Source organism: Gallus gallus, chromosome 17, assembly GCF_016699485.2.
Source record: "Gallus gallus isolate bGalGal1 chromosome 17, bGalGal1.mat.broiler.GRCg7b, whole genome shotgun sequence".
NCBI lineage: Eukaryota > Metazoa > Chordata > Aves > Galliformes > Phasianidae > Gallus > Gallus gallus.
The window spans coordinates 5,893,560-5,911,824 of record NC_052548.1 but is presented as its reverse complement, the minus strand read 5'-3'; the positions used below and the strand labels follow the sequence as shown (position 1 = coordinate 5,911,824).

Genomic DNA, 18,265 nt, shown 5'->3' with positions numbered 1-18,265 from the left:
GAATTCATTATAAGGAATAGTATCTTTATTTTCAAAAATAAAGGAAAAGAAAGCATGTGCAAAATTGTGGCTTCTTTACATTATTAAAAACAATAGCTAAGATTTCACATCCTGAAAGAAGTATAAAGAGCCTTTTTTTTTTTTTTAAACTTAAGATATATCACTTGGATCTTTACCAAACTCAAACATCATTACCTCAGTTGTGTTAAAATCCATTCCTTGTCTGGCATACATGAGTGGGAACAGGTATAAAACCATTACAAAGAAGGAGCACTGCATCTCTCTTCTAGAGAACAGGTGAGAAGCGCCCTTTCTCCCTGGTATTATGTAACCTAGAAGAGCTGCGTTACTTTGGCTCTTTGTAAAGAGTAACCTGGGAGGCAGAGACGACTTGATTTCATTAAATTAAGTCCAGGTTAAATTCCAAATTACTATGCATATTCAATGGCAGCAGAAGACGCATCCAGTCAAAAGTGAACTTCTCAAAGGTAATTCACATCCAGTATTCCTCCAGCAAGCAAGGCTGAAAAAAACACAGCAGAGTAACTCAGCTTGCAGGGCACTTCACCACTACCCATTCTATGGAGGTTGTTGACTTTTCCATTGCCCATGCCAAGTCCTCTCTATGCCCTCTTGAGATGGTAACTATTTATTTGTTCATGTTTCTTAAGCACAGGAATCAAGCATACAAAAGGTGTTTGGAGACAAAGTCAAAGTCCTTGAAGACAGCCTGCTCCTTACGGGTTAGGAGAGCAACCTCCTCTGGAGGAGTCAGAATTGGCTTCTGTGATGTAAACTCTTCATCAAAGTTGCTAATGTCTGTTGGATCTTTTAGAGTGGGTACAAAAGGGGGCTTCAGAGTCCTGGCATACAAAGCATCCCAATCCATTTCCTGTAAGAGAAGGAAGTGAACCAGTCCAGGCTGACATTATTTATGAAATGCGAAGTTAAAATGAAACGAAAATACACGCCAAAGCAAACAACACAGTTGGTGCAGGCCAGGTAGTATAGAGATTCAACATCACCTGGAGGAATGGTAACACTCTTTCCTAGAGCAAACATATGCTACTAACCCAAAATGTGTCTTTAACCTCTGCTTCTCTTAGGATTCTTGTATATTCTGCAAATGTAGGTGCCACCAACTAGACTGGATGGCAATATCTGTCATCACTAGACCACATCTTTGACTGCTGCAGTTTGATTCATAACAGAATATTTGGTGATGGCTTAAAAGAAATGTATATTCGTACATAGAAGCAGCACAATCTGGAATAACAAGCTGGCCCTGGAAGCTTACAGAGCCCAGAAAACACACTTAGGGTTGTCTTTGCCAACATGAATTGAAATGCTAATGCCTGAATAGAGCAATGAGATGCAATAGAAGCTGCCACTAAGATCACACTGATAAATAATGGAAATTTGCCTCAGTACCAACAGAAAGCAAACCACTCTCATCTCAAATACAGGAGCTAGGAGGGAGGAATAAAGTGAATTCTTACCTTAAAAAAGGGTTGGATTTTAATCTCTTCTGCATCTTTTTCCCCTGCTCCTAGTCTACGCTCTGGACACTTCCGAAGAAGCTGCGGGAAAGATCAGTTCAGAATTAAATAACTGGAACAATGATGGACAAAACCAACATTCTGGAGATAAAAACTGAAAGAGATGAACCAGCTTCTCAGTATCTTCCCATTCACTTTCTCTGCAGCAAAGTCAAACTGCTAGTAATAGCTCAGACAGTGTTCCTTGTGAAAAACTTACCAACATCAGTAATATACCCACTACAAACTGTGTGCAGTATCTCATCGCTGTGCACCTGTAACTACTGGGTTACATTCAAAAATCGCATCAAGCCACCTTCAGTGAATGACTCTAACAACTCTGTCTTCGAATCAACACTTTGCTATTTCAGAGTTTGCAGCAACAGACTTCTGTGAGAAGCTTCCTTAGTCATTCTTAAGCTGAAGAATAGCATTTATGTAAGGAGAAGGAAAAATATACATAAATTTTAAGTGTAGGCTACACAAACAGGAACTGGTCCTAACAGAGTTCCTCCAGATCCACTTACAGTAAAATACAAATTCCTCAGGCACCCAGAGACCCCCCAAACCCATTACCTTGCGGATTATAGAAAGTGCCTCTGATGAAAGGAATCGTGGATACTGGACTTCATCATTGACAATGCTATCAAAGACTTCTTCCTCATCATCTCCAGGAAATGGTGACTGCAATTGTGACAATTTTTAATTTAACATACATGGCACCCATTCCTTGCTAATATATAGGAATGAGAACAGCGAGGAGTTGTACAAATCAATTACTATTTGGCAAGCACAGAAAAATTACTTAAATACCACAGTATTAATAACAACTAATAGATAGTTGGCTGCTTTTGTCAAAATTTTATCTCAGATAATCAGGTACTGCTCTGCCCAAGACTGCTTGATGAGATTCTCTAAGAGATATGTGGTCTTACCTCACCAACAAGCATCTCATAGATGAGTACACCCAGTCCCCACCAGTCTACTGCCCGAGTGTATGAGATGTCTGTGAGGACTTCCGGAGCCAGAAATTCGGGAGTGCCGCAGAAGGTGTTTGTGCGGTCTCCAAAACCTATTCCTGTAGGACAAGAACACTCCTGTCAAATCCAGCACATGCTTCTAAATAGATCTCATGCAGTCTCATCTTCTGAAAGCAATAGGTTACCTGTTGATAATTTGTTGATAACTGTGCAAGAGCTCTCATCAGTGCTTGCAAATACTAACGAGAAAGCATGATACCTCAGGTCCCCAACAACTCTGAGTAACAACTCAGACAATGCTTACATAAGCAACTCAATCAAGAAAACCTGCAGATTCCACTGTTCATTTACTTAAGTACATATCTCATAGCATTCTATATCCTTGCTTCTTTCAGCAGAGAAGTACACTGTAAACTCCTTTATAAGGTTCCTGAAGAGCAAAGGGTACTCTTTCCAGGTTCATCATGGCCAGACAGGTGACATTTATTTATTTTTAAGTAGAGGTGAATACATATTTATTTTAAGTGGAGATGAAGTTACATACAGCCACCTGGTACTCATATTTGTGAGCACCTTACCAAAGCCCAGACCCTAAACTGGTGCTCCTTTGATGAAGCCGATACTGGAACTCACCTTCCTTACACAGTCCAAAATCTGCAATCTTCACAAATCCTTCAGCATCTAAAAGCAGATTATCCAATTTCAGGTCCCTGTAGGCAAAGAAAGAGGTGAGGAAAATGGTGGATGAAGTCTAAGGACTGCCATCCGACAGACTCTTTTGCACGAGGCAGAAACTAGATGGTAATAAAAATAAACAGGAAAAAATAAACTTTCAAGTTGCTAAACTGTCTTGTATTTGATTTTTCACTGCATTACCTATAAATAATTTTCTTCTCATGCAGAAATTGGAGTCCCAAGATTACGCAGGCTGTGTAAAACCTAGCAAAGAGAACAGTTATCAGGAAAGATATATGAGAACCAAGCTAAACACTTACAGTGCCTGGAAACTAGACTAATTGTAACTCACTGTGCTGTGCGCTCTGGAAAAACATCTTCATGTATGCGCATCATAAGATCACCTCCCGGAGTGTATTCCATCACAAAACAAGCATGATGAGGTGTTTGGAAACATGCAAACATGTTCACAAGGAATGGATGATCAGAAGAATTGACCACCTCAAATATTCGCTTCTCACAGTTCAAGCTGCCAAGATTCAAAGAATTAAAATGTCAGTGTTAAAACTTGGCAGAAAAACCTGTTTCAAGAAAGACAGAATGAAGATGAAAATCTTTACCTCTTATAATATGGAAATAAACAGTGTGGTCTATTACAATATTTGTCTTACATGCTTCCAAACCTTGAATTTTAGATTGTTTTTCGGGTGTGTACTATTGCACCAGAAGCTAGAAAGAAGAGCTGTTGTAAGTTCCCTTATTCCTGATTTTAGTTACCCTGGCCTTAAGGTCACCCTTAACATGAATAGTACTAACACTAGTACACATCATACCTACACATTACAGGTGTGATAATATATCATAGGCAATTGTACCACAAAGCTCACCTATCAATTTCATCTCTCCTAATTATATCTTTTTTCTTCAAGGCTTTGATAGCATACAGCTTCCCAGTTGCTTTGTATTGGGCCAAGAGTACCTGAAAGACAACAGAAATGCTGTATTCCAAACAAATCTGTTATTTCCTTGTTGGATTACTTGGACTCCCATTGACAAAATGTATTTCCATCCACTTCAGACAGCCATTCTTAAAACCAGGCTCAAGCAGCTCCAAAAATGGAGCTCTTTTTCTCTACTCCTTGAGCTGCTGCAGTCCAGAAAGACAACACTGTAAGTTATGGTTTTTTCAGAAACAGCAGTATTGCAGCTGGTCCTGCATTTTAAAAGCACCTCAATACACTTATAGCAAGTGCCTATACGTACACTTTGTGGGAATCACACTATTCCACCAATAATCACAGTGACAACGAAAAGAATGGTAATACTGTGCTCTATTAGGTGGTTTGGCACTCCCTGGACAGTTTCCTCCACGTTTTGAAGCCACAGATCTTCAAGAGATTTGGCTGTACCAGCTGCTTGTGGTTTTGCTTCATAAATCCGCAGTGCAACAAATCTCTGCAACATTTCTATTCAGACTGTGAGGCAGAGGCCCACCCTTACAACAGCAGCCCTGCTGCCCTCTGCAGAGAGAGCACTTCTATACCTTCCCAAAGTGGCCACGTCCCAGCATGGCGATGCAGTGAAAATCCTCAAGATGAACTGCCCCTTTCCTGCAGACAAACAAACAAGATTTGCTACAACAATATACAAAAGATACAGAAACAGAATGCAAACAAGTGTGTATTTGTATTAGAGGAAAAAGCTCATTACAGCAAAAGGCAAGGTGAATACCGGCCACCTAGGCTGAAATCCTGAGAAGTTAGGCCTGCTGTTCTGCCACTGAAGAAACGATCAGATAACTATCAGTTAAGAAAACTGCTCCCAGTGGTAGCAGTCTCTGCCTTCCATCTGTATGGGCAACAAGAGCATTAACTCTATCTTGCCGAGGCTTGCTCTCTCTGTTACATCCCGTAACAGAATTAGTTCTCCTGCATCCCCCATCCTTGGAGTAAAATTCAGATTTGCCAACACTCCTTTCAGCTCATCAGTAACCGTGATAACCAGCCATGAACGTGTTTATCAAGTGCCAGGAGGAGAAGGGAATAATAAGAGAAGTTCTCAGACAGGAATTGGAAACGAAACAAAGGGGGGCAACAGACATAAGAAGTTGCTGGGAAAATTAAAAAAAAAAAAAAAAAAAGGTATGTCTGAATAAAGAGATTCTGTAGAACATTATATCAGCTACAAGGTGTTACCAAGGAAACTCAGACCACAGAACTGCTTGAAAATAATTTAAAAAACAGAACACCCACCTCTCAAAAGCTTTACACCAGGATCACCTTTAAAAGGCAGCAGATGCTTTATACTCCCCCAGAGAGTGAAATGAAGGGCTCAGTAGGCACTCGTGAAGGACTAACTCCCTCCTAAGCTTTCTCAGAGAGAAAGTAGGTAATTGTCTGAATGCATCCTGACTCCAGCATTTTGAAGATGGGACCCCTCAGAAGTGGTGATGAAGTTATCAGAATATTCTAAGATCCGAACTTCAAGATCTGCTTAGACAGATCTTATTTGTACTTTCTCGGTTAGTGTTGGTTCAACAATAGCAATTTTTTACTTGTTTTTCGTATATACACTACTGTGTATCTTTTCAGTATACACAATACATACTTTAACTGCCACAGACTATAAACAACTGCCTGTTTTATGCCTCCTCCCTATGTAATGAAAGACATTTTATCTTGCATATCAATGAAAACAAAAGAGTGAAAGGAGTGCCAAGAGTGTTTCTGAAATACATTTCTTACAATTCTACTTTGGTGTGTCTAAGTGCACTATACTATAAAACTTTAAACACAAGGAAGCACTGGAAGACAGTTAAGTGACCTTGGTTCCTACTAACATCAGTTATTACATTGTAAAGTCTATTAATAGGCTAAGTAATGGGATTTAATGAGCAAGTAAGGTGTAGCAGATGCTTGGAGAAGTAAAGTTCAGAGCAGACTTTTCATGGTATTGCCCACTCCCAGCAATAAGAATCTGCTGCTGAGAAACCAAAGCATATCTTAAGTAGAATTTTTGTAGTCTATGCTCAAAAATTTCAGCCCAGTGCTTCTTTAATCTGTGACCCAAGACATCTCATGCTGCCCACTGTTACCTTGGAGATGCCTGGATTGCAAATCCCGTTAAAGCAGAGTTGCAAGTCTTCTCCTCAACATGCAGCCTCTTCAGACACTAGAAACAGAGAGAAAGCTGCAGTGTTATTCTCCGGAATCACCAAATCAGGTGTAGACACCCTCATCCACATTTCCTCTGGTGTAACAATACAGCATGACAAGTATCTGAAGTTGGTCATCACTTCTGCTTGGAGGAAAGCAGCATCAACAAAGACTGTCTGTGCTTACACAAAACTACTACCATGTATGCTTTAAAAAGTCTAGGAAAAAACATCCTCTTCATAGAAAAAAAAAGACATTTCAAGTGCCTAAAAGAGCCATGGTGATTAGAGAATGCAGCCTCCTCTATTGTCAAAGCCAAAAGAAGAAATGAATTAGACATGGTCAAACACAAGTCATTAGGCGTTATATCACTCAGAACAATCTTTCTGCTCCTTTTTCTCAGAAAATGAGAGCTTTTCTCTCCTTTTGCCCAATTCCTTTAATGACAAACACTTTCATATGGTCCTAAAAGCCTGTTGAACCCTACTTCTTATTCATACAGTTATCTGTTTTGTACTTCTGCCCTGAATTCCCAATGTTGACCTACCTCGCATTTTGCAAGAAAAGCAGTAGATGACTAAAAAAGAGCTGCAAGACTTTTGTGAAGACTCCATGCCAGAATAGCTTACTGGGCTCTGAAACCTTGGAGACCAATCAGCTCAGCTAATGAGGAGGCAACTGTCTGAAGTACAGCTAATTTCTCCAGTAATACAACAAATTAGAATTGGGCCTTGAAAGAATATCAACCAAGAAATAAAAGTCTCCCTATTGGCCCAGATTACCGGAGAATCTGCAGGAGATGGTGTTGGTTCTTTGGACTTGGACATGAGAAAGAGACGCGGAGGCTTGGGTGGTGCTTCATCATCATATGTAAGTTTTGCCACAGGAAGGTCACTGCATTTGTAAGAAAAAAAAACAAAAAAAGAAGAGATTGCCTTAGAGCAGAGCATTGTATGGAAAAACAAATATATCACCTTTAACATGTAAGCAAAGTTTATTAAAGTCCAATACAGTGAACAAGAGGACCATTTGATTCACATCACAAGTCTGTGAAGCATCAACAAGAAGTATGCTCTTCTAAATAAAGGAAAACTATCTATTAAGTTGTTGATGATTAGACTCACGTTACTTTTGAAAATGTGCACCACAGTGCTTACTTATGGCCACTTCTATACCCACAGTTCTCACTGCAGAGGAAAACAAAGTTGCCGAAATCCCCCTAGTTCTGAAGCACACTGCTTACTAGGACAGCAACTTTGGAAACTGGTTCAGCTGCCAACAGCAAATCAAACACAGAACACTGAACAACCCACCAAGCCCACTTCATTTCAGGCAGCATCAACTTTTCTTAAAATCCTTAATTAAGTCCTACAGATACAATTTTCATATGAATATACTCTTCCACCTCAGTAAGGTGCAATAAAATTTTAAGGTGTATTCTATGCCCATTCCAGACTGTCATACAGCAATACTCAGAACATGACTTACCTACTCAGCTTGGTTATTGAGTTAACATGATTTTGTAGGGGAACTGGAGAGAAATCTGCATGTATGGAATCATGAAGTGGGGGGCTCAGAGTACTAATGGAACTACACGGAGGGAGGAAGCTCATCATCAGGCGACCCCAAGCAGCAACACTGATGTTCATCTGAGGAGCTCGGAGAAATTCTTTCCCTGGAGGAGTCATGGTCAAAACATTGCTGAGATTACAACGTACGGATTACAGACTGATGAACTGTTAAACTACCATTATCACCCAAACACCTGTGGGGTTACTCAGAAAAAAGTAATGCACTCGAGAGAGAATGAACTTTCTTTTAGGGAATGAAGTCTAATCATGATGATGAAATAGATCTGTATAACGTCATAACAGTCCTCAAACAGAAGCTTCATAAAATATATATTTTTAATTATCTTCTTTTAAGCCAAGTTTTCTTCTATTTGTACGCTGTACTTTAATCATTCAGCCTGTTAACAGAAAGCTGAGAATAAAGAAAAGTATTATTCTTACCACCTCCATAAATATAAAATCAAGTTTATCCCCACTGACAAGAATCCTCTGTATGTGAAGTCTTACCTTACTCAGCTTCACAGGAAAAAAAAAATTGCAGACAAAAAAGAAAGTATGCAAGTTATTCCAGTCCCTACTCTGACACGCCAACTCCAAAGCCTCGACAATCAGTAGCCTGTTCATGCTACAGTCTTCTACAATTTATATTTTTCCAGGAAGTTTTCCAGTACCTGTTCTTTCATCAGTAACACATTGCTGGGCAAATTAGTACAGCTCAAGTCCTAGATCTTGCGAAGAAGTCTGTTAAATAGTAGTAATTGTATCTTCCTAACACTGGTAATTGAATAGAAACACTGCAGAAGTATCACATTATACACTATGCTGCAACCAGACAGCCTGCATTTTTTGTGACTGAACATTATAACATAATAATAAAATCCACCTACTTACACATAGTAATTAACAAGCATTTAATGCATCTCACCAATTTAGTGAGATAGGAGTGCATGGCAGACTACTTGTGCAAACTCCTGCCCTCACCCACACCCCAGATAGTCAGTTACCTTTCTGCTTGGGGAAAATACGTTTCTGTCTCTGCAGCTTTGGCTTTCTCTCAATGACAGGATTACAGAACATCACCTGCCAGAGAAGCAAAGGGGATTTTTCAAAATAGTGCATTTACACTGCGAATGCAAACTTGCACACATGCTCTCTCAAATTCTCCATTAATATCTTTTTGGTAAGCTAGGAGTCACTCCCACAGATTGCAGATCATGTTATTCTAGCTTCACTGTCTAACATCTGTTATTTCAACTGTGGTTGGAATTTTCTGTGTCCTGAAATGAAGAGAACCCAAAAACTTGAGACCAATTTATATCCTAAATAAAATTAATCTACCTCATAAAGAGATACATAAAAAGCTGCTTTATTATGCAGCCATTTGTAAGGTGGGGAAAAAAAAGCAGCAGTCCACAGCACAAAAATTAAATTAAAAAAAAAAAGTCAACCCCTAAACACAAAGGACAGGAGGTAGATTTTGGTACGTCAGGTCAAGATCCTGCTTTTGGAAAGTTAACCATGGGATCTTTCATCACAACACAAACAAGACAGTACTGTAGCATGTAAAGGATTATCTGGATGATCTCTTCATGGATGGCATTTAACTCTTTATTACTAACCTCAGAAAGATGGTAAAATAAGTATACCCAGAGGGAATTTTGAACTCTGATTCTATAGCCTGTGTAATTCAAACCTGACCATTAAGCCCTACGTCTAATTAAAGTGTCACCAATGACTCATAATGAAAGCAAATAAAAAACAATGGTTTTCACAGTGCACACACATAATTGCAGAGTAGCAGCTAAAGTGTCACTTCAGGGTATGTCTTATAATATCATATTGCTCCTTATTTGTATATGTGATATTGATGGAAAAGTACTTCAAGTATCACTCTACTCTTCTAGATTATCACTCCTTCTGTTCCTTGTACACTGGGTTGAACAACTGCTCTCAGGGCAGGCACCCTGAACAGACAGATTTCTCTGACAAAGAAACAAAAGTTCACATTTCTACCTCTGCAAAAAGCATTCCTTGGGGTTCAAGCATGAGGCACATCCCGTGGCGTTCATTATCAAGGAAATCATCCAAACGTAAAAACTTCACTGCACATAGTTCTCTCCAGTCTCTCCAGTAAATTGAAATTTCGAGTTCACGAGACTAGAGGAAATGGGTGATGGGTGGTGGAGACAAAAAAGCAGAAGAGTTACATACTGCCCCGTGATCTGGACACGCCACACACATGCTGCTGTTAAACTTGGTTAACTAGACAGTATGCATAAGAAACTTCTTCAACTTTCTGCTCCCCCTCTGCCTCTGACATTTTCAGATCTTCTCAGCTACAAAACCTTTTGGAGATAGCTGTCTTTGCTCCACATTTCAGGAATCTTTCTTAGAGTCGCTTTGCTGGTAAGATAAAATAAAACTGCTTAGATACAGAGCAAAGGACAACAGATGTTGTTCAGGCTGAATTTCTGCCAGAGATGCACTGCCTTGAGGGGAAGACTAAGATAACTGATACATAAAAGGACATGGGGACAGTGCCAATACAGAGTTGAATTGCAACTAAATGAACGATTTGTGTAAGGTGAAATGGAAAAACAAACACAACTCAGGAAAACTTAAGCCATCTTACCCTGTCTAGCTCAATTACAAAGCTCTGGTCCCATGCCTGGTTATTTACTGGTCCCCAGTTTGTTTGGCCAACGACTTTATTGTCCACTTTGAGCACAGCAAGGACTTCATCTGGACAAAGAAGAAATGTGGATTATAGTCTTTTACAGTGCTATAAAACTAGAGATAAACCTCTCCTGCTGAAGGTGACTATCCCAACCAAATATAATTTCCAGGAGACAGTTAGGAGGATTAGGTATGATGTGACTCACTCACTCTTAGTTTTGCAGCCTCGTACTAGGCTAACATAGTACTTGGAAGAGAAGCCCCATGCCCCTAAGTGCCACTCACATCTCAGCAAGGAGCCTCATACTCACTACATAGCTCTTCATTTCGCAGGTACTTTCCTGCAACGCTACGGCCATGGATACCCAGGCCAACTCTTGTTAGGGAAAAGGACTTCAAGTCACTTGGGCTGCCGCAGACAGGAGAAGAACCAGCCATTCGGGAACGGCCAGGAACATTTTCCAATAGATCCTGACACCCCATCAGTCTCACTTCCAACGTTCCTGAAGAATTTTAGGAGAGTAAAGAATGTTATTCCATAAAAGACAACAGCGATTCCAGTTAATCTATCCTCATAAGAGTCCAAGAATTTCTCAGATTCATTATTCTTTGGCTGATATAGCTTAACTCTACCCCAGGTTAGAATGACATCGTGTAGAACAGCTCAGTTGGAAGGAACACACAGAGATCAACAAGTCCAAAAGCCTATTTAATAGATGAAAGATATTTAATATATTAATCAGCTATTAACTCATATGATCAGAAAGCTTTTAGTAGCCTAGAAGATATGAGTCTCATTCACAGAAGATCAAATGTCCACATAAGAGGCATTACAACAATCAAAAGAAATGCAACTCATTTTTAATTTCATCTTCTCCACAACAACATGCCACACAGGATTTACTTACCTGTAAGGGCTGTAGGTTTGATGACTGAAGTGGGTTGGATAATGCCATGCTGTGCTCCCAGGGAAGAGGTATTTACTAATTCCTGCTTGATGAGTGCTCGTTTCGGGTGATCTGGAGAAAGCCCACTAAGCTGACATTCCAAGGACAAGCGCAGCAGGTCAATCTTCTGAGAGGACTCTTGCAAACGACCCTGAGCCTAGCAATATGAAGTAGAACAGAAAGCAGGCAGAAGTTTTCAAAGGAACAGCTCCAGTCCAGGAACTATTATTCCTTTATGAACAACTAAAGTTGGTCTCAAAAAAGAGCTGATAACATCTTAGTAACAAAGGATTTGAGGGAATATTTTCCCACAGATCCTGACCGCCCCATCAGTGCCACTCCCAACATTTCTAAGTAGTTTCACCAAAGCGAGACATATTACCCCTAGAAGAGAAAGTGATCCCAAACCGTCTGTTCTCACAGTCGGGAATTTGCCAAACTCATAACATGGTTAGTTCTGCTCACTCAGGCTAAATCACTGGTTGAGGCACGAAAGTGCTCTTTAAGAAGACCTGAATAAGTGCTTACCTCAGCCAAAAATTTGCGATCTTGTACCCGACTCCCTCCTAGGATCTTCAGCACATTTTTTGCCCCCTCAGCTACAGCAGCTTCAATGCGCAGACGATGCCTCAGCTCCTCAATGCGCAGCTCCACAGCACTGATGGTGGTTCCCAGTCTCACTGGGTATTTGGGAGATAAAATACAGTGAGGATCAAAATAGACTGTTCTGGATCTTAAGGCTTTGGCCACACCTTTTACTTAACACACCCTACCTGCTGGATCCACTGTATCGTCCATCCCTCCTGCTGACTGAGATACCTTCACAATGTGCATGCGGATAATTTCAATCTTTGTCTTACTATCCTGAAGCATCTGCTTAGCTGTAGCCAGCAGCTTCCGCTCCTGCCAAACACAAAGCACGTGCAGAGAAAGGACCGTGATCATTAAAAATGGATTATGGTGATGTGTTCAGCTAAGGGGTGAGATGCTACCTGCAATAAGGATCATATAAACAATTCTGAAATAGCATACATAAGCATTTATGTCAAAGAGACATTGCTGAGGATCAAGGACTTCAAGATCATTATCTCAATTTTTAGAGAGAAAGGACAGCCCAAGGAGTCTTTGATGGTCTATGACACCAAGGGAAAAAAAATGAGTTACTACAAAACACCTAACAGATATGTCAGTTAACACCAAATCTGGCAGTCAGCTGAGACTTGTCGTTCACTTGTTAGTTGTACCTACAGTATTTTTGAGCATAACATTTGAGAATATCAGAATAGCACACCCCTGTACACTGCTGGTCTTACTGAATTAAGCTTGGATTTTTTTAAATTATCCTTTGACTTTCAAATATGATTATGCCAAACTCAGTAAGTGGGATGAATATGAAACTAGTAAAGCACTGAAAATTTCTCTCAAATAAAGAGATATTACATGCTGAGTTCCGTCCTAAATTACCCAGTGGTATCAAAACATCACACCAACTCAATGAACAATACAACACTTTTTAACTTAAATTTCCTCACATTACCAACTGAATGTACCTCTTATATTACCCTCACTACCTTCTCAAGCTAAAGAGAATTACAGAATATCTCCGTTTTCTAGAGATAGCACTTCTATCATGCCACTTCCTACGAGATACTTCTCTCCAACTCAAGTCTGCCTCTAAACTGAAGTCGCTATGAACATTGAGGTTGGATGTCTTAATACATCTATGTGGACATTCAGTCAGCCAAGTTCAGCATCTACACCAAAGGAGTCATGAAGAGTCTGCAGTGTGTAAGAAATGTTTTTCCAAAAGGTCATTCATCTCTTCAGGAATGAATGAGAGTGCCTACAGCAACTGTTTATTCAACTAGAACTTTTCACAGAAGGATTTAGATGGCCGAGGTAAAAAAAAAAAAAAAAAAAAAAAAAAAAGATTCCCAACTCTATCATTAATGCCATGGAAGAACTGCTATAAGGATCAAAATTGCCAGACTGTGCCAGTCTGGCCAGTCTAATAATTCTCCTCTAACAGTAATCACCACATGATTCATAAAAGGCACAGGCAACCATACCATTGGCCAAAGTAGACTAAAATGCCCTTCCAGAAAAGCCTTGCCCTAACATCCAGTAATTACAGATTAGCTTAAGCCCTTGACAAATGATATATGCGCCATCCAATTCCTTTTCAATTCTTGCAACCTATGCATTGGACTTGCTGCAACATGTTACTTTCATACGATTGGTTGTCCCGTGCAGTATCAAAATCTGCTGTCACTATGCTGAGCACCAAAACGCAGAGCTAGTATTCAGTTTAGGAAGCATGCCTCACAGATTAATTTCTTTCACACACCAATTACCAGAGAGAGTTTGTATACGGACTTAATATATATATGTATTTAATTCCAGGAATCGATATGCCCAAATTGTTGTTTATTCCTGCTTACCTTGGATGTTGCACTTGAATACATCTGGATCATATTCTCAGCACCTTGCTTGACTTTCATTTCAACATGCAGCTGCTTTTTCAGAGCTTCAATCTTCCTTGCCATGGGATCTGGGTTTCTTTCCCAGAGACAGGGGTCAGGAGATAAAGATCCATCTCTACAAACTATGTCATAAACATAATTAGTCATCTCTTCTTGGGTTATTCCACTGTGTGGTTCAAAATGATTCCACAAAAGAAGGTTAAGCTCCAAAATAACACATAGAAAGGTCTCTATTCTCTACAAAACTGACAGCAAAATATTGTTTCAAATGAAGCTTAAGTTTATAAGTATTTCTTTTTATCAGTGAACCACTCCTACCTATCACTCTTTCAATTTTACACTCATTCACATCCCATAAGGTACTTAAATGTTCAGCTGCCTAGAAACTCTACTCAGATCCCTTCAATTTCACCTACAGCCTGCTCCTGAATATTGTTCATGCCCAGCATTCTTCCCTCTACACTAATCTCTCATGTTACCTGACTCCTTTCACCTCAATTGCCTCCATTCCCAACCTTTTAACGCACAGATTATTTCATCAGCTGAATACCAACAGGTAAAATCCCCACTAGCATTGGAGCACCGTAAGATTTTCCTGTTGTCTGTGACCTATGCCATACCTGTCTTATTGTCCTCTTTGTCAGTTATCACAATCCTTGCATTGAGCTCCTGAAGTTCCCAATGAAGTTGTTCTAGTTTGCGGTTGGAGGATTTCAGCACATGCTCTATATGAGCAAGATTTTTTCTGTCTGTCGTCGCTTTACGCAGGTTTTCTGCTCCCTCTTTAATTTTCAGTTCTTTCTGTATAGCACGACGAAGTAGTTCCTTCTCGCCCTCCAGTTTTTGCTGGAAGCTTGGATCCATTAAGTTCACACCATTGCCCAGCTGCAAGAGACAGCTGCCCTGCAATCAAGCAATAACAGTTTAACCTTCTTTTTAAGGATGAAACAATACCCTTATAAAGATTCCACTCTCTCATTTCATTTAGAAAATGGTTTGCACAAACTCTGAAGCTCATCCTTTCATGAAGTTTTCAAGACTTAGATTCAAATTCTGGAGGACAAAATGTAACTTTGATTATACTGTGCCGTAATTTGGCTTTAAATCACAGTAGAAACAAACCTCCATCTTAGTTTTCTTTTGGTTACTTAATGGCTACATAAATCTTTGTTCCTACAGTATCAAAGCTTAGCCAATATTTGCCTTTGTCCTGATCACGTTTTACTAGTACCATACAGTAAATACAGATTATATGTCCAAAGACACACACCAACTAACCTGTTAGAGACGTTACAGAACATCACAACTCAAAGCTGTTATCCCAAAGAAGAAAAACATAACCCCTACAGCAGCTGCTTACGAACGAGCAGAGAATAAGCTTAACTTTCAGCTGTGTCTGAAAAGGGAAGCAGCCTGCTGTCTCAACTTGTGCTCCACCTGTGGTTTGCAGGCAGCAAGGCCACTTTCCATGTTTCATTCAGCAGACACCACACTTGCTCTGGGCTTTGTTTTGTATTGTTTTCAATACGCCCTGTTCTGCTGAGATATGCCTCAGCAGCACCTCTGGACAGAGGTGTTCTGTATACAAACCTTGAACCGGCACAGTATAGGCAGCAGCATCTAAGGTATATCTCACTCACCAAACAAGCACTGAATTCAAACAGGAGCTCTTAAGACTTTACCCAGAAGGATGCTACCTAATACCTAAAGAAACAGATCAAAACAAGAGGCTGTGCTTCTCTCTTCTGCACAAGGGGTGGCTTTATGGCATTAAGAGCATTTAACATCTTAACAACGTAGCACGATCACGTTCCCCACTTAAATGCAAAAGAAATGGTTGCACAGCCAAACTCCCTTCCAACTCGATACCACACAACCACACTAAAGACAGAACTCAGGAATCCTGACTTGCTTTCATATTCTTTAATTGGTTGACCACATTCCCAACAATAAACCACACTGGTTTTGCATTACTCAACGTACACTGCTGCACTTTAAGTGTGCTATGTACCCAAAGCCTGTGCCACTCACACAGAAACACATAATTATCCAATCACACTCTGTATATTTCGTTACGCATCTCAAAGACCCAAACCAAGATCCTCGATCAGTTTGCAGTACAATTTCAGCCTGACAGCAAAATAATGAAAGAACTAGAAGGAAAAACAAATCTATTTTAAATTTGGCCTAAAACCAAGTTGGGTCTGCAAGGGATACGCTATAGCCATAATAGGAATTGTTCAGATTGGTAGCAAAACAAAAAGGTTCAGATTAACATCCTGAGTCCAGGAAGTTCTCGCCCAATTAATAAAGCCAGGAACTAAGCCAGAGCTTTGAAAAACATCCAGGGTTTTGCGAGGAAGAACTTGAATCATGGAGTTCCTGACTCACAAGCAACCTCTACCAGCTCGAGTTTGGAAAATCAAAAAGCTCTTTATCCAGTGTGTAAAAAGTGACTAACATTAGTCTGCTGGTTAAGGCTAATTTAAAAAAAAAAAAAATCAGAAAAAGCAGGTAGATTTATTTTCTATCCAAACTATGCAAATGGAGGTAAGCAGTTCTTCCCCTCCATCCACCCAGAGCAATAGAATGAGTAGCTGATGCAAGATTAATGCTGACAAAGGGTACCGAGTCCAGAAACCTGGATACCGATTCAGAGAACAGGAACAATCTGGGCAGCAGTCAGGTCAGTTTTCCTTCAAGTCACTCTGCCAGAAGCTGGTCAGAATGCACCACACTCATTTCCTAAATACAATTAGAATGTAAGCATGGTATGCTTTACTGGGTCCTACTACCCCTCTATAGAGCAGGGATGCCTTAACATAGATACAGCTTGCTCCAGGAGCATAGAACATTGCATTACTGAGGAGGATAAGAAAGCTACATTTGCATTTGTGTTGATGCATTTTGCATTCTGACCCAGGAACGTCGGTGGGATGTCGGGATGTCGCTACAGCCCACGTGCAGCTGTTCCTGGCTTTCCAGAGGTCAGCCCTTCAGCGAATGCCTACAGTGCAATCCCGGCGCACATTCACAGCTTGCACAGAAATACCCCCAGCTAGCTTTAATTAGCTCACTTGGGGTACTTTTGGCTGCTAGATCTCACCCAGGGCTTCAGCTGCACTCAGGCTGTGCTGAAGCATCCAGACTGCTTCCTAACCAGCAAAGACTTCAGCAGAGCCCAAGTTGCCCTTAGCCCTCTGGATCGCAGCCCCTGGGCTGCTACCCAGCCCGGCCATCAGCTCCACCCGCACAAAGCCCAGCACAGAGCCGTCCCTCAGAGCTCTGACCGACTGAAACCGATCTACAGTTTGATGTAAGGAGTCAGGGGCGATGAGCGCATCCCCGCTGCAGACCGCACGCGTTCACCAGAGCGTTTTAAATCCCTTCTTTCACAGCAACTTCGTGTCGAGGCCCATGTCGGGCAGACTCACGTTAACCGCAGTCACTCTTCACAAGAAAAGGACACGGCTCGGTTTGGAAAAAAGCGATTGCAGCCCTGCCTGGAGCTGGTCCTCCTTCCAACACCGGGCGATGAGATTTTTGGCAAGCACGGAGAGCCCGTGTGGCTGCAGGATGGGGCACACCGCAGCAATGGCACCGAGAGCTCTTTGTGCCGCCTCTCCATCACTTCTTGCCCAGATTCGGCTCGAAACGCCTCATGGAGGAGTTCGCACCCCCTGTGCCGGGGAGCTTATCCCAGAAATCAGTGTTTTGCCCAGCGGGGAGCCGCGCAGCCCCTCCCATGCCGAGGAGGACCCCGCTTTCCTCCGCAGCACAGACCCCGATTCCCTGAGGAGCGCCGGGCGCTGCGGGATCGCTCCCCCCCCACCCACTCCCTCTCGCAGCGCCCGGGGCGCGGTCCGTGGGAGAGAGCCGCAATCCTCTCTGCCCACCGCCCCCTCTGGGCTTCCGGCGGAGCACGGGGCCGAGTTTTCCAGGCGGGAGGATGGGGAAACCCTCAGAGGGCCCCCAGGACCGGGCTCGGGGGAGACGCCTCGATGCCCCCCACCTCACGCTCGCCCCGCCCTCCGCGCCGCTCACCTGCGGACTCCCCGCCGCCATCGCTCCGTACGGCGCCGCCAACAACCGGCACTTTTTCAAACTTCAGCCTTCCCGGGAAGCGGCGCGGCCCCGCCAGCGCCCTCTCGCGGGGTCCGGGTCGGGGAACTCCCGGCGGGCGGCCCTCAGGGAGCGAGGATCCTCCTCCCGTCCCCGCGCAGCGCTCGGCCCTGGGGGG

The 18,265-nt window shown here is 41.8% G+C and overlaps 1 protein-coding gene across 1 annotated transcript; it reads right to left on the bottom strand.

Moving 5' to 3' along the window:
• Positions 1-3: 3 nt before the first annotated feature.
• On the bottom strand, positions 4-18,164 carry PKN3 (protein kinase N3). Its single transcript, XM_004945835.5, has 22 exons — positions 18,070-18,164; positions 14,646-14,928; positions 13,984-14,147; positions 12,316-12,445; positions 12,071-12,222; positions 11,504-11,699; positions 10,907-11,098; positions 10,552-10,661; positions 9,933-10,076; positions 8,924-8,999; positions 7,837-8,023; positions 7,131-7,242; positions 6,288-6,364; positions 4,737-4,803; positions 4,081-4,172; positions 3,546-3,722; positions 3,395-3,457; positions 3,152-3,228; positions 2,474-2,616; positions 2,115-2,222; positions 1,500-1,580; positions 4-892 (listed from the first exon to the last, which is right to left on the bottom strand). The coding sequence occupies exons 1-22, from the start codon at positions 18,088-18,090 to the stop codon at positions 680-682; spliced, it is 2,865 nt and encodes a 954-aa protein (XP_004945892.1). The 5' UTR covers positions 18,091-18,164; the 3' UTR covers positions 4-679.
• Between the last annotated feature and the right edge of the window lie 101 nt (positions 18,165-18,265).

Bases quoted from the DNA above. Each gene is read 5' to 3' on its own strand.
- PKN3 (XM_004945835.5), bottom strand. From the start codon at position 18,090: ATGGCGGCGGGGAGTCCGCAG. The intron at 14,929-18,069 runs GTGAGCGGCGCG...GCTTGATTGCAG, and splicing joins TGGCGGCGGGGAGTCCGCAG to GGCAGCTGTCTCTTGCAGCT. The intron at 14,148-14,645 runs GTATGGCATAGG...TTTATGACATAG, and splicing joins CAAAGAGGACAATAAGACAG to TTTGTAGAGATGGATCTTTA.